General features: G+C 32.8%; 1 protein-coding gene across 8 annotated transcripts in view; it reads left to right on the top strand.

Moving 5' to 3' along the window:
* The window catches only part of USP47 (ubiquitin specific peptidase 47), a 116,575-nt gene that overhangs the window by 77,170 nt on the left and 22,933 nt on the right, over nt 1-16,472 (top strand). For all 8 annotated transcript variants that reach the window (XM_063671149.1, XM_054437473.2, XM_063671148.1 and 5 more), the window contains 8 exons: nt 2,621-2,716; nt 2,807-2,959; nt 5,192-5,359; nt 11,876-12,007; nt 12,486-12,562; nt 13,143-13,198; nt 15,463-15,575; nt 16,300-16,404. In XM_063671149.1, the coding sequence (XP_063527219.1) occupies nt 2,621-2,716; nt 2,807-2,959; nt 5,192-5,359; nt 11,876-12,007; nt 12,486-12,562; nt 13,143-13,198; nt 15,463-15,575; nt 16,300-16,404 (900 nt within the window). The remainder of the gene's footprint in view (nt 1-2,620; nt 2,717-2,806; nt 2,960-5,191; nt 5,360-11,875; nt 12,008-12,485; nt 12,563-13,142; nt 13,199-15,462; nt 15,576-16,299; nt 16,405-16,472) is intronic.

The following is a 16,472-nucleotide window of genomic DNA, read 5'->3' as shown; positions in this document are numbered from 1 at the left end:
AAGCAGAATAAGATCACAGACTGTTGTGTGGGTGGGGAATAAAGGAGACCATTTAAAACTTGAAGACACTGAAAGCTTAAGAAAGAGTAAACAGGGTGGGGGTGGGTGGGAAAAAAAGAGGTCCAAGGACACTAACAAAACTATAAATGCAAAAGTAACTGTAGAATAAAATTACAAACCTTGCTAAATACCAAAAGAAAATGTAAAAAATAACAAAGGAACACAATAAATGTTACCTAACACATACAGTAATTACACAGTAGTGACTGAGATAGGACCAAGCATATCAGTCATATCAAATATGAGTGGGCTTAAATTGCCTATTAAAAAGATTTTCAAGTTGGTTCAGAAAGCAAACATTAAAATTTGATTTAGGCAGGAATCTGTAAGTGGTTGTTAAAATCAAGGGTGGAAGATTTGGTAAGGCTCAGGATTTTTGCATGGTCTCCAAGTATCTCCTTACGGATTGCTTATTAGCTGCGAGAGTAAAAATAATAACTATATGGTAGAGAGACTGGACAATACCTTGACCAGATAATTAAAGCTAATATCACCAAAGAGAAAGTTAGGTACATCATGGCCTGTGACTATGCTACCCTTAGAAGGGCACGTCTTTGCTAATGTCATAGTAGCCTAGCAAGGAATGTATAAATCTAATAATGAAGAACATCAGACAAACCCAAATTGCAGAACATTTTATAAAATAAGTGGCCTCTGTTCTTCAACAAATATCAGTGTTACGAAAGAAAGGCAAACTCTGGAATGCCTCGAGATTAAAGGAATCTCAAGAGACCAAACAAAATTTGTGGCCTTGGGATAGACTGTGTACTAGATGGAGAGAAATACATTATTAAGGTAATTGACAGAATTGGAATATGGATGATGAAAGTACTTTATCAATATTAAATTTTCCAGAGTTTGATTACTGTTTGTGTAAGAATATCTTTATTCTTAAAAAGTCATATTGAAGTTAAGAGGCAAAGCATGATGAGGTGTGAACCTACTCTCAAATGGCTAAAACAAAGATACATAATAATGTTGGGTTGGGCGAGAGAAAGCAAAATTGGCAAAAATGTTTAAAAGTTGATGAATATGAGTAAAGTATTTGAGAGTTCTCTGTTCTTTAAGCTTTTCTCCAAGTTTTAATTTTTTTTAAAGATCTCTAGGTATTAACTATAAGCTGGAGACCAATACACACATACCAAAGTAGAATTTGAGTTACATAATTATCTCACTCTTCCTCTCTCCCCATCCTTTTTTGAATATTGAGTTTTTACCAGTTCAAATTACCGCTGTTTGGAAAGCCTGACATTTAGTATCAGTCTGTGTTAAGCTATAGATGTAATTTCTTTAAAGCTTGTTTTTCTGTTATTTTTTATAGAACTTGCCTTTTTTCCCCCTAAAATATGCCTGAGAGGAAAAAAAAAAATTTTTTTTCTAAATGTGTCATTTGACCACCAATAAAATGCATGGTCATGTGGAAAAAAACCTAGCCGTTTGGTTTCTTCTCCATTTGTTTCCTTGTGTTCTGAGAACAAAATAGGGGATCAGATGGGTTTAGACACCTTTGAATATCTATGTCTTTTCTTATTTTTATCTTGTTCCAAAGTGAGCTCTATCAAACAATATGTGGACAGTAGTTTTCTAAGCTTTGCCAGCTATTTTGCAACTACGACCATTAAGCTCCTTTATCTTTTGAGGAACAGCTTGTCCTATATCAAAAGAAAAATATTTGAAGATACTGTGTCTTAATGATTCCATTTCTTTTAGTTTATGTGTAATATTATCAGTAGTTCTGCTTAGCCCATGTGTGAAGAAAAGAGAGAACATCAGATGAAATTTGAGATTATGCGTCCAATCTTATATGCCATATTAACTAATTTTTTAATTGTGAAAAACCAATTATTAAAATAAAAATTAACTTTATGCCACTGATTCTTTAACAGTATTTATATGAAGTTTCTTACTTCTGTTGTAATGCCGTATGGAGAAAAGAGAACCACACGGTTCTACCAAATTAACAATCCAGGATCCTCATTATATTTCCAAATGGAGCAGTATCTCACACACACACAGAAGGTTGCACAGTGTTTTTCAATCTTTATAACTAGTGCAGTGGCAGATTACTGACTGATCCTAACTATGGCAATTAAAGATGCTTACATGATTTTTAAGTGTATGAAAAGTGTGAATTCTTTAGAGAACGTTGATATTTACTGTACAGTTTTAAATGCTTCCTTTTATAAGAAGATTGAAATGATGCATGCAGCTGCTTTTCTTAGAAGTGTGGAATTACTTTTTATCTAGGGACTGAGGATATTTTTAGAGATTATTTAGCCAAACACTGCAATGTAAAGTCAATGAAAATCAGGTTGAAATGACTGTGATACTGCAATACTAAGAAAGGCAAATCTTGTGTAGAATGAAATAATTTTTTTTGCTTAATTTTTATAGTGATAATATTATTTTACTGTTGATAATTTTCCTTGGTACATTTGAGTTCCTAAATTTCTAACCATTCTACTTACAACTGTTTTAGTAATTGCAGTCTTTTTTATTCAGGATTTTGTCATTAATATAATATTTTAAGTAATTATAAAACAAATTTTTTTCTAACTAGGAAGAAGCATTGCATGCATTTATTCAGCCAGAGATTCTGGATGGCCCAAATCAGTATTTTTGTGAACGTTGTAAGAAGAAGTGTGATGCACGGAAGGTAAATGCCATGTAGAGATTAATACTTGGGAATCTGAGATAATATTTCATATTCAATAGAGTCTCCCCCTTTTTGTTGTTTGTTTTTTAGGGCCTTCGGTTTTTGCATTTTCCTTATCTGCTGACCTTACAGCTGAAAAGATTCGATTTTGATTATACAACCATGCATAGGATTAAACTGAATGATCGAATGACATTTCCCGAGGAACTAGATATGAGTACATTTATTGATGTTGAAGATGAGGTAAATATTTGTTATTTTAAAGTATTTTTCATTAATCCACATTAGTCAGTCATGTTTTTGAAAGAGCTGTTTGAGGTAACAACACTGATGTCATTTAGACTATCTTCTTGATGGAAACTTTTTCTTTCTTATTTTCTAATGCGGAATTCAATAAAACGACTTACCTTTGTATAAGCTTTTCCTGACTGCATAAATTATATTTTAAATATTCTTGTTTGATCAGAGTAACTTATGATACTCTTTGAAAAGACAATAAGGAACTCAGCTTTGGAATTATTTCTTGAAGTTGAGTGATAATCTTATGTTTTATAATTTCATCGTTATTGAAACCAGCCTGAAGGTAAGCCATACTCATGTTTCTGATCTATAATAAATGCAGACAATGCCTATGATGGAATGAATGAACCAACTGAATAGCATGGGCTTAATTTCTTGTATTTACCTGCTATTTTGTATTTGCTATTTTGTCTGTTTTCCTTTTTTAATTTTTTCAATTTGAAACTTTATTTAAATAATTTAAGCATGGGATTTGAAGTGACACATGATGTAATGCTTATCAATTTCTTCCCACACTTTGGCCTCCCAAAGTTCTCTGGTTCTTCTATCCTTATTCAATGAAAGACTTACAATATTCCACTCTATTATTTTGGAAACTCTTCTGATTTTATTATGTGGAATACTTATAATCACTTAGGCTAATTATTTCAAAGTGATAAATCTTTATTCTCAGAATTACCCTGAAGCGTTTTTTTTTGTTTTGTTTTGTTTTTTTACTGGAACTGATTACTATAGTTATAAAAAATGCCTTTTTCCAGGAGTTCAAAAATAATTTTAAACATTCACTAAGTTTTATTTAGTACTATTAAGTACTATGAGGCAGTTTGGTATAGAAGAGCACATGTTTTAGGCATAGCTAGATGTGGATTCAAATTCTTGTCCTGCTACTTGTAGCCTCTTGACCTTGGATAATTCATAAAACCTTTTGAGCCTCATTTCCAGATGCCTTAGATGAAGTAGCTGTTCATTGAATGGTAACTATGACCAATAACATTTTGAAAAGTTTAATTTAAAATAATGTCTCAGACAGTTGCGCTTAAGCTAGGAAATCTACCCAAAGTGTGCCAGACTTTCAGAGGAGACATAATCTTTGTAAGATTTCTACTCAAATAGAGATCAGTAGTAGATTGGTCTTCTGAATATGCCTAATATATTTCTCATAAAGGAAAATTTTTTCCAAAGAAGGAAAACCTATATATGAAGCTTAGTAGAAACTTTCTAGAGAGTTCTAGGTTTAGTTCTTGGGACAAGAAATGTTTTGGCTCAGCTGAAGAAGTTTCAGGAATTATATCTCTTTGGACTTAAATCTATAGCTGGATTTCACCTCCATTTTTCCTTGAACCTAACTTTCTTGAGAGATGAAGACTGTATATTAGATGTAGTACCTGCAACAGAGTTCCTGGCAAAAAGTTTGTGCTTATTGTGTGTTGCTTGGTTTCACTCAAGAACTTCTATGCAATGCCTTACACATTTCAAAAACCTGCATCTTAGAAAATTCTCAAATTATTTAAATAAAAACATTTTTAGGGATGTATATAAAACGTTAAAGAGGGGAAAGGATTGTTTGGGGGTTTCTAACAAAGAGAATTCTTCAAATTAAATTTGTGTGAATGTGATTCAAAAACCATAAAGTAGAAAAGTATAATGTGCTGTAACCATTATAGTTCTACTTCCTGTAAGAAGCCTATAAAATTCTTAAGGATGAATACAATGTCTTGTTTCTCTTTCTAATTATCTGTAATACCTAATGCACTGATAAACCAAGTTGAAATTTTTGTTCAAGAAAAGAAATTATGTTCTTTCATGATTTGAGAACACCAGAAGCTCATTTTGGTGCTCAGCTTCTCTGATTTTGTGGATTTTGCTAAAAGAAATGATAATTTCAACCATTATGTTGTAACAGTAAACATAAATGAGGTTTAATAGAATTCTGAATCACTAATTGGTTGTATTAGAATTTTAAGGACATGATAGAAATGCTTTTAAAATACACTGTTGCTTGTTTAATTTTACTTAAGGTCTCATTTTTAAGAGAAAATAAATGTACTTAAAGTAAAATATTTTTACTCATATGTTAAATTGTGTGAAAATATTAGCAGTATATAGGTACAAAGTTTTGTTGAACATATTTTCTCTGTATTTTGTTTATAACTAAGATAATTATGTCTTATTAAGAAATCTCCTCAGACTGAAAGTTGCACTGACAGTGGAGCAGAAAATGAAGGTAGTTGTCACAGTGATCAGATGAGCAACGATTTCTCCAATGATGATGGTGTTGATGAAGGAATCTGCCTTGAAACCAATAGTGGAACTGAAAAGATCTCAAAATCTGGACTTGAAAAGGTACCTTTTATAGTTTGCATTTTTTAGTTGAAAGTGAGAATAATCTCTGACTTCCTATATAATTCTATAGCTGTTGTGACTGATAAAGTTCTCTTTAAAAGAAACTTAATTTTTGAAAGTTAAGACTTCTCAAATATAGTTTTTTTTGTGCATATATATATACATGACTATAATTAAACTTCAGGAAAAACTGCTTACAGGTAAGAACATTAATTTTTGGGAGACCATACTTTAACTGTCTAAGCAAGCAGGATGATATAGAAACGATGCCTAATAGTCAAGAAACCAAGATTCTATTACCACCTCTGCCTTTAAGGTTGCAGCAAGTGTCTATAAATTTTGTCTGAGTTTTCTTATATAGAAAAGGAAAATGTTGGATTAGTCATTGATTTTTAAAAGTCTGGCCATGGAACACTTTATGAGACAATTAATAATAGATCTGATCTTTCTGAGTAGGGAAATGCCAAAGCCCCCAGTCTTTCTCCCTTGTCCTTCGATAGTCCTCAAGACACTTTGGAAAATGGTATAGTTCCATGGATTATCATTTGAAAACCACAGGATTGGATAATCTCTGGGATAGGATCTTGCCCCTGTGTCAATAACTTTAAGGGTTTTTTAGACCATTTTTTTTCCCATATATATTCTGTTTTATTGAGGGAAAGATTATAGATAAAATGTCTTGAGCATGGTGTGAATAATAAACCAGTAATGTGAAGACTGATCACTAACTCAAGTATTACAGAGTCATTAAATATAGGGATTTTTAAGGCAGTATTTAAAAATAGAGTTTTACTTTCATAAATCTGTTTTTAGACCAAGGCCATTCTTCTAATTATCACCACCATCCTTTACCTTTTAAAATTATCTGTTTCATTCAGGGAAGACAGTTGAGCAGGGATCCTATGTAATGAATAATGTAATAAGTACATTGTAACTTAGTATAGCAACATGGCATTCTAGCAAGAGTTGGCAAACTATAACTCAAGAGCCAAATCTGGGCCCTTGCCTGTGTTTTTACATACACTGTCATTTCATCTGCAAATAAAGACAGTATTCTTCCTTTCCCATCTGCCTGCCTTTTTCTTGTCTCACTGCAGTCTGTGGGACTTCCAATGCGGTGTTGAATAGAGTGGTGAGGGAGAACATCCTTACCTTGTTCCCAGTCTTCAGAGGAAAGCTTTCAGTTTCTTATCATTGAGTGTGATGTTGACTTTCAGTTTTTTATGTTCTTTTCCTACTTTGCTGAAAACTTTTATCATGAATAGGTATTGGATTTTTCCAGATTTTTTTTTCTCTGTCAGTTGATATGATCATGTATGTAATTTTTCTTCTTCAGCCTGAATTACATAGATTGATTTTCAAATGTTAAGCTGTCTTTGCATACCTGTAATGAATCCTGCTTTGTCATGGTGTGTATTTCTTTTTATACATTGTTGATTTGATTTGCTAATATTTTGCAGAGGATTTTTGCATCTGTGTTCATGAGATGCATTGATCTGTAGTTTTCCTTTCTCATAGTGTCTTTATCTGCTTTTGGTGATGTTGGGCTCATGTAATAAGTTAGGGAATGTTCCCTCTCCCTTTATTTTTGGAACAGATTGTGGAGACTTGGTATTGTTTCTTAGATATTTGGTAGAATTCACCAGGGAAATTATCTGGGCCTGGTGCTTTCTTTTTTAGAAAGTGATCAATTGATTTAATTTCTATAATAGATATAGGGCTTTTCAGGTTACCTGTTTCTCCTTTGTGAGTTCTGGTGGTTTGTGATTTTTAAGAAGTTGGTCTGTTTTATCTGTGTAATCGAACTTGGGGGCATAGAGTTATACAAAGTATTCTTTTATTGTCTTTTTAATTGTCCTTTAATGTCCTTTTAATGCAGGGATGAACCTTCTTTCATTTCGGATATTGGCAATTTGTGTTGTCTTTTTAATCTTGGTTAGCCTAATTAGAGATTTACCAGTTGTATTAGGGTTTTTTTCTTCCAAAGGACCAGCTTTTGGTTTTGTTCACTTTTTCTGTTGTTTTCCTATTTTCAATATTGATAAGGATTGCATTGAACCTATAGATCACTTTGTATAGTGTGGACATTTTAACAGTATTAAGTCTTCCAGTTCATGAACACGGGATGTCTTTCCATTTATTCGTGTCTTTAATTTCTTTCCTTGATGTTTTTTTGTTTTTGTTTTTGGTTTTTTTTTTTTTTGAGACGGAGTCTCGCTCTGTCGCCCAGGCTGCAGTGCAGTGGTGTGATCTCGGCTCACTGCAAGTTCCACCTCCCAAGTTCACGCCATTCTCCTGCCTCAGCCTCCTGAGTAGCTGGAACTACAGGCACCGGCCACCATGCCCAGCTAATTTTTTTGGATTTTTAGTAGAGATGGGGTTTCGCTGTGTTAGCCGTGATGGTCTTGATCTCCTGACCTCATGATCCATGTGTCTCGGCCTCCCAAAGTGCTGGGATTACAGGCGTGAGCCACCGCACCCGGCCTCCTTAATGTTTTATGGTTTTTCAGTGTATGAGTCTTCTGCCTCCTTGGTTAAGTTTATTCCTAAGAATTTTATTCTCTTTGACACTATTGTAAATGGAATTGTTTTCTTAATTTTCTTTTTGGATTGTTAGTGTTAGTGTAACAATAAATTGTTAGTATTTAGAAATGCAACAGATTTGTGTGTGTGTTGATTTTGTATCCTGCACTTTTTGTTGAATTTACTTGTTAGGGTTTTTTTTAATGCGGAATCTTTATTTTCTACATACAAGATTGTCATCAGTGAACAGAAATAATTTTTCTTCTTTCTTTCCTATTTGGATATCTTTTATTTCTTCTTGCCTGATTGCTGTGGCTAGGACTTCCAGTGCTATGTTGAACAGAAGTGTATGAATGGGCATTTTTGCTTTGTTCCCGATCTTAGAGGGAAAGCTTTCAGTTTTTCACCACTTAATATGATGGTAGCTGTGGGGTTTTCATATAAGGCTTTCATTATGTTGAGATAATTTCCTTCTATTCCTAGTTTGTTGAGTGTTTTTATCATGAAAGGATGTTTAATTTTGTCAGATGCTTTTTTTTAATCAATTGAAGCGATCCTGTGGTTTTGTTTTTCATTCTGTTAATGTAGTGTATTACATTGATCACTTAGTCATGATGTATAGTCCTTCAGTGTGTTACTGAATTTGGTTTGCTTGTATTTTGTTAAGGATTTATGCATGAATATTCATCAAAGAGATATCGTTCTATAGTTTTTAGTATCTTTGTCTAATTTTGGTAACAAAGTCATGCTGACCATATAGAATGAGTTTGGAAGTTTTTCTTCTTTTTGCTTTTTCAGAAAGTTTGAGAAGGATTCGTGTTAATTCTTTAAATGTTTGATAAAATTATCTAGCAAAGCAACCTGGTCCTGGGGTTTTCTTTTTTGGGAGGTTTTTGATTACTGATTCAATCTCCTTACTAGTTATAGATGTGTTCAGATTTTTTATGTCTTCTTGAGTCAGCCTTCATAAGCTGTTATGTTTGTAGAAATTTATCCATTTCTTCTAGGGTATCTAATTTGTTGGCATATAATTTTTCAGTCTCTTATGATCCTTTTTATTTTTGTGGCTTCAGTATAATGTCTCCTCTTTCATTTCTGATTTTTGTTATTTGAGTCTTGTCTCTTTCTTAGCCTAGCTAAGGGTTTGTAAACTTTGTTGATCTTTTCAGAAAGCCAGCTCTTAGTTTCATTTTTTTTTCCTATTCTCTATTTATTTCTGCTCTAATCTTTATTTCCTTCCTTCTGCTAACTCTGAGTCTAGTTTTTTTCTTCTTCTTCTTCTTTTTTTACATCCCTCCTCCCCAACTTAGTTTGTTCTTCTATTTCTGGTTCCTTGTGGTATAAAGTTAGGTTATTGATTTGAGATGTCTTCTTTTTTTTTTTTTTTAGTATAGGCATTGACATCTATAAACTTTCCTCTTTTGTTTCATTGCATAAGTTTTGGTATGTTTTTGTTTTCATTTGTCTCAAGATATTTTCTAATTTCCTTTGTGGTTTCTTCTTTGACCCATTGGTTGTTCAAGAGTGTGTTGTTTAAAACAACTTACACATATTTGTGAATTTTCCAGTTTTCCTTTTGCTATTGATTTCTAGTTTCTCTCCTTCACTTTTAAAGGATTATTTCTCTGGATATAGAATTCTAGGTTGGTGGTACTTTTTCTTTCAACACGAAATATTTCATTACGCTCTTCTTGGTTGCTTGGTTTATAATGAAAAATGTGCTATAATTCTTATCCTTATTCCTCTATAGGTAAGGTGTTTTTCCCCTCTGCCTCCCCTGAAGATTTTTTTGTCTTTGGTTTTGTTCAGTTTGAACATGATATGCCTAAACATGGGAGTTTTTGTTTTTTGTTGTTGTTTCGGTTTTTGGTTTATTGGGCAGGGTGGGTATTTATTCTGTTTGGTGTTGAGCTTCCAGGTCTGTTGCTTAGTGTTACCAGTTTTTGTAAATAAAGATTTATCAGAACACATTCACTCTGGTTGTTTACATATTATGTATGTCTGGTTTAGTACTATAATGACAGAGTTGAGTAGTTGCGACAGAAACCGTATGGCCCAGAAAGCCTAAAATATTCATTCTTTGACCCTTGCATTAGTGGGCCAAATGATCTAGATTTTAGTTCTTACTTTGCCATAAATAAACTGTATCACTTTGGACAAATCATTTAATCTGTGTGCCTTTCAGTTGCTACATTTTGGAGGAATTTGGACTAGATGCTTTCTGTTCTACCCAGATCTAGAAATTTGTAATTCTGTTTGCTAGTACCATGTTTGAAGATGTATCCCCTTTTAATTAAGAGTAATGTATTGCTTTGTTAAATAGTAGTAAAAGAGAAGAAAATGTTAGGACACATTTTTATGTAATTTTATTTACAAATTATCATGCTACATTTGGATGAAGGCACTTTCCTTCCTACTTTTTGGCAATGTATTTGTGATTTGAAACTAAAATTATTGCATTTGAGAACCCTTACTCTGTCATGACCGTATTATCTTTGCTTTAAAATAGATATATACAGTTCTAATTTGGAAGGCAATTCAGTCTTCTGAATATATCACCGTTATTGTCATCTAGAAGTTGCTACTATTAGAATTTTCCAGGAAGATAATTATGTTGGCTTTGATCATTATGATGAAACTTAAAAAATGTATAGCTGTTGGTTGGCAGGCTTTTTCTGTGTTTATTTTTTTTCTAAATGGGGAGACTGCTTATGATAAGATATTGTTCATATCATTCAGTGATATCAAAATTTTGTCTAGTGTATTTACTACATTCAAAGCATTTTAATTTAATAACATGGGGTTACCACATTTCATAAGTTGTTCAATGCTTTAAACACATTTTGGATTGCAAATAAATTCTGAAACTTCCTCCCTATCACCACTGTAATTAATTTTAGTTTTAGGAATAAAATTTGAACCATATACACAAGTTTTCAGACATTTTCAAAATTTGTTCTAGAAATTTCACTAATTAACAATATGTTGTGGTCAAGTTTAAAGTTATTTTAAGATAAATTAGAATTTCTTGAAAGTTATAGAAGGCTCTACAACGCTTTTTAGGCAAAGAATAAAGAAGAGAAACCCTAGTACTTGTAGAAAAGTAAATAAAATAAAGCTTGTCTGTCATAAACTGGGAATCTTCTGATGTCAAATTGCCTTTTTAACCTCCTTCTCTGTTTCTGTCTTCCTACCTGTTCTTTTTTTTGTGATAGAGTTACTGTTCTGCAGAGTCTCCAGTATCTCAAACTGTCTTAGGAGTTGTGAAGTGCATGGGCTTCTGAAAGAAAAGATTGTCTTAAATATAAAAATAAGTCATTATAAATGACCTCTTTTTTTTAAACAAGTTGTCTCTTTTCTTGATTTTCTTCCACAAATACTTAAGTTTGCCTAAAATAATCTTTAGTTCCAAACTTTAAAGAATTGTTTGCAGAACAGGAAACTAAAGAAATAATTTTAATTTATTGTAGATATAGTATAATTCAGGATTCATTCTTAATATGAGAGAACAAATCAGTAGATCATGATGTCACAGATAATGCATAAATACATTAGAAGATATTCCAAATAATTATATTCCTCAGCTCTTTTGTAAAGGAAATAGAATTTAAATAAGAAACAGTACGTTACTTCGGATTTTTTTTTATCGACTGTGCATTTTAGAACAGCACTGTAATTAGCGTCTGCTTCTGAAATTTTAGACTGTTATTTAATTTTTACATATGTAAGTTTATATTTACAGATATATGTGGTTTCAAAGGTTATAGCATAATTAAAACGTGAAAGAGTGCACTGATGAAACTTGTGTAACTTGTGGTATATACAGTTGTTTGATAACTTGCCATTTTTGTTTTACCTTAGGGGAAAGTTGACCTGTAATATATAGGACAACTAACCATGTTACTTCTCTGTGTGTTAACAGAGAATAGGAAATACACAAATAAGGGTTGTGGTTTTCTTCTCCTCTGAATTAGTTTTATTTTTCCCCCTTAGAATTCCTTGATCTATGAACTTTTCTCTGTTATGGTTCATTCTGGGAGCGCTGCTGGTGGTCATTATTATGCATGTATAAAGTCATTCAGTGATGAGCAGTGGTACAGCTTCAATGATCAACATGTCAGCAGGGTAAGGAGATGTCCTTTGAGATTATTACTCTGAAAGGTGGGAGTAAGGATGTTTCTAAACAACACTAAGGTTTATTAAGAATGAGTGAATCTGTCTAGTGATACATCTTAAGACCCATATCAAATCTGTCTTTAATTTTTGCTTTTAGTAAAGTTCTTGCCTTTGTTTATTATTTCTTTGTTTTGCTTTGTTTTGTTTGGGGCTTGCTGAATATCTCCAGAGATAGACTACCAATTTTCCTCTGGGCCTGAACCTTCATAGGTGCTACTTGTGCTTCACGTGTGATTAGGAATGCTAGAACTGACTGGCTGGCAAGCAGCCACTGATTATGATTAAATTTTGTGAATTGGTAGCTGTGTGAGCAATCATGAAGGTCTTTGATAGCATTTAACTCTGAGGTTAAAGATTGAGTTACATATTGACATTAATGTGATAGTGTTATAGAATTTGCAAAAAAAATCATGTAACACATTTTCAGATAACACAAGAGGACATTAAGAAAACACATGGTGGATCTTCAGGAAGCAGAGGATATTATTCCAGTGCTTTCGCAAGGTAAGCAATTTCCTAATTTTCAGTGTTTAAAAGTTAGAATTAATTATAACTTCTCAGTGTTTTTTATCATCAAAGATTTAACCAAGGGATTGAGAAACTACAACCCATGAGCCAAATCCAACCTGCCTCCATATTTTGGAAATAAAGTTTGAACACTGACATAGCCATTTGTTTCTATATTATGTGTTAATGCTTTTACACTATAATAACATAGTTGAGTAGTTGCAGCACAGACCATATGGCCTGCAAAGCCTATGATTTTTACTATTTGGTCCTTGCTGGAAACAACTTGCTGGCCCCTGATTTAACTGTTGCATGTAGATATTCCAATACACAGTTTTGTTGAAGACTTTACTATATTACCAAGAGGAGATACGGAATCTTCTCTAAATGTGATAAGAGGAAACAGATTTTCCTCTTGTCTGTAATGTTTTAAATCTCAGTGTGTCTATGAACAGTGGCATGATTTTCTAATTGTTTGTTTAAAAAATCACAATTTAAAGTAAATATTTCATGCTTAGAAGTGGAATCTTTTTAATCTACTTTTTGTCCCTATTAATCTTTTTTATGTTTCTACTAGTTCCACAAATGCATATATGCTGATCTATAGACTGAAGGATCCAGCCAGAAATGCAAGTATGTTTACCTACAGTTATTTGATTTTAATTTGTGTTATAAACTAATTTCTTTTGTAAGTTTGCAAACCCAGATAACTACTTTTAAATGATAGGATAATTAAGTTGTTTATGCCTGGAAGAATTATTTACAAAGACTGTTACAAAATAATACCAAATGGTAAGGACCTTGAAAAAATGTTGTTGAATTATTTTTTAATATATGAAGAGATAAAACTACATTAAATAAATTGAATGTTTATTAGTAGTAAGATTATGTTATGTGCAGTCTGATGTAGGGATGATAACATTTTTGGAATTATTGCTTTTAAAATATTGCAGTGTTTGTTTTTTCTTGCTAATTCTGACTCAGGCTGTATTACAAATATATAGGGGGGTGTGTATAGATACATATACAGGTGATGTGTTTGTTCATAGTCTTTTCATAATTAAAAAAATGTAATCACAATCTTTGATTTCAGTATATTTCCTTTGTTTAGACACTACCATTGCTATTAGTAAATCTGTTTCAAGCATTATGTTTTTATTCACATTTTTGTAAACCCTCATTAGATGGTGAATTCAATTGGTACAAGGCTTAGGACTTACTCATCTTTTCACATAAAGTATATTCTAGGATCTGTCATATAGTAATGTTCAATAATTTACTATGGAATTAATGAAAAAATAAATGGAAATTATAATAAGTCATTTCAGAACAGAGATTTAAGAGCAGAAGTAATCATTTGTACTGTATTATAAAGAAACCACCCCAAAGAGTAAGCTGACCCAGGTCATAGCTATCTGGAAGCAGAGCCAGTATTGTAATTCATGCCCCTCATGTGGACCCAACCTTCCAATAGTGCAATAACTCAGCCTTCTTTTACTCCCCCAACTCTAGTTTTCTTATAAAGCACCAGAGGGCGCTGTATGATATGACATGGAATATTTTTTAAATTAGAGTTCTTTCCTAGAAGCAACAGCTTTTTACCTTTTATGGACACATGCTATTTTTGATAAATTTTTTTTCCCTTTTTAATGCCAAATAATCATTGGCTTTATTAAATGGTGTCATAATTTCATATTGTCCCTTTGAATGCTTTGAGTTACATATGAAGTTGTAATTATTAAGAAAAACTTTCGTAAAAATGATTATATGTGAGTCTATAGTAATGGTTTTTTGCATATACTTTTTCTTTTAACTAATTGTTTAAAAGTAGCCTCACAAATTATATCAGGCTGTCCTCGCATTGCTATAAAGAAATACCCAAAACTGAGTAATTTATAAAGAAAAGAAGTTTAATTGTCTCACAGTTCTGCAGGCTTTGCAGGAAGCATGATGCTAGCATCTGCTCAGCTTCTGATGAAGCCTCGGGGAGCTTTCAGTCATGTCAGAAGGCAGTATGCGAGCAGGCATTTCACATGGCAAAAGCAGGAGCAAGCAAGTTCTGGGGTTGGGGGAGGGGTGCCACACACTTTTAAATGACCAGAACTCATGAGAACTCAGTATCGCAAAGACAGCACCAAGCCATGAGGGATCCACCCTCATGACCCAGACATCTCCCACCAGGTCCCACCTCCAGTATTGGGGATTACAATTCAACATGAGATTTGGGCGAGGACAAATGTCCAAACTATATCACAAATAATCATCCCTTTTTGTATTCAAATGAATCTTGACCATATAGAGAGGGAGAAATCCAATAGATGAAGGTGTCAGTTTTATGACTCTGCATTCTTTGGTTAGGAGGCAGCTAAAGACTGCTTTGAGAACACAGGAAAGATAATAGTAAACAAATAGGTAGTACTCAGTAGCAGCAACAGCAGCAGCATTTATTAAGTTTTATTGTATCTCAGGTAGTAACTTTATGGGGTAATGATATTAATAAGCTGAAGAGACTTACATTTGGAGAAGTAAACTTGCCCAAGATCACACAGTTTGATGGGGATGGCATGATTTGAAGTCAGAAATTATTTTCAAGTCGCAGAGAGCTTTTTCATTCTAAAATATTAATCCACATACTGGAGTTGTTCTGGAGCCAAGAGCCATTTTGAATAAACACATGGCTCTTTAAGATATGAGACCTAATCATGTGTCCCTGTTAACTATCTCTTAACCCTTTTCTGGATGAAGCTTGTATTCCAAGTTGAGAGAAGGTTGTAATGGAGATATAGCTCCGTGAGTGCTGTAGTAGAAGTATATACCATGACAGCATAGTGAAGCAGGATGAATAAAGACAGCCCAGTTTCAGTGACACTGTCTTATCCTGTTTTTATTACTAATAGAATTTCTAGAAGTGGATGAATACCCAGAACATATTAAAAACTTGGTGCAGAAAGAGAGAGAGTTGGAAGAACAAGAAAAGAGACAACGAGAAATTGAGCGCAATACATGCAAGGTTGAATTCTATCATTTTATTTTTAATTGAAAGTGCTATTTTTAAGCTTGCTTACCTGCAATTCTAATGACTAACTCATTGGGTTGATTCTGAGACAATTATGCTATCATGATCATTGAACAATGTAACCAACTATTCTATAAAGGTAAAATTTGATTTGATTTGATGTGTAAAAACCCAGTAACATGCAGTGACGGTGCTCAGTGCTGGTGAAGCCACAGTTGAGGTAGACACATTCTCTTATCCTACTAAAAGAAAATAAATCCATAAAAACTGGATAGAAATTGAGTAGTATTTATCAGGAGCCTTAAGCAAAATCATATTTTTTTATATAATTTCTCTTATGGAATTACCTAATGAAATAATCATAATTACTGTAATAATCTTGATTACAGGGATATTCATTATAGCATTTTCCAAATTAGGGAAAAATTGGAAACAACACAAATGTATATTGGTAGGGGAATGATTACATAAATATGATACATGCTTATAAGGAAACATACAGTTGTTAAAATTAATGTTTTTGAATTTTTGTATGGTGTGAGACATAATCGGTGTCAATTACTAAGTGAGAAAGAATAGATAGAAGAAAGAATGATCTCAGTTATGTTCTTTTAAAAAATTGCAGTATTTTGACAATTAGGAATAAATGCTATCTACGGAAGAATTGAACTTTGACTCTGGAACTGCAGAGTTGATGATGATATTTTACATTTTCTAGATAAAATTATTCTGTTTGCATCCTACAAAACAAGTAATGATGGAAAATAAATTGGAGGTTCATAAGGATAAGACATTAAAGGAAGCAGTAGAAATGGCTTATAAGGTATGTTTAATGGCATCATTGGCATTTACTTACTAATACAACAGTATTAACATAATTTCCCAAGTTTT

Source organism: Pongo pygmaeus, chromosome 9, assembly GCF_028885625.2.
Source record: "Pongo pygmaeus isolate AG05252 chromosome 9, NHGRI_mPonPyg2-v2.0_pri, whole genome shotgun sequence".
NCBI classification, from domain to species: domain Eukaryota; kingdom Metazoa; phylum Chordata; class Mammalia; order Primates; family Hominidae; genus Pongo; species Pongo pygmaeus.
Note: the sequence above shows the minus strand (reverse complement) of the source record. Positions and strands in the feature narration are given on the sequence as shown.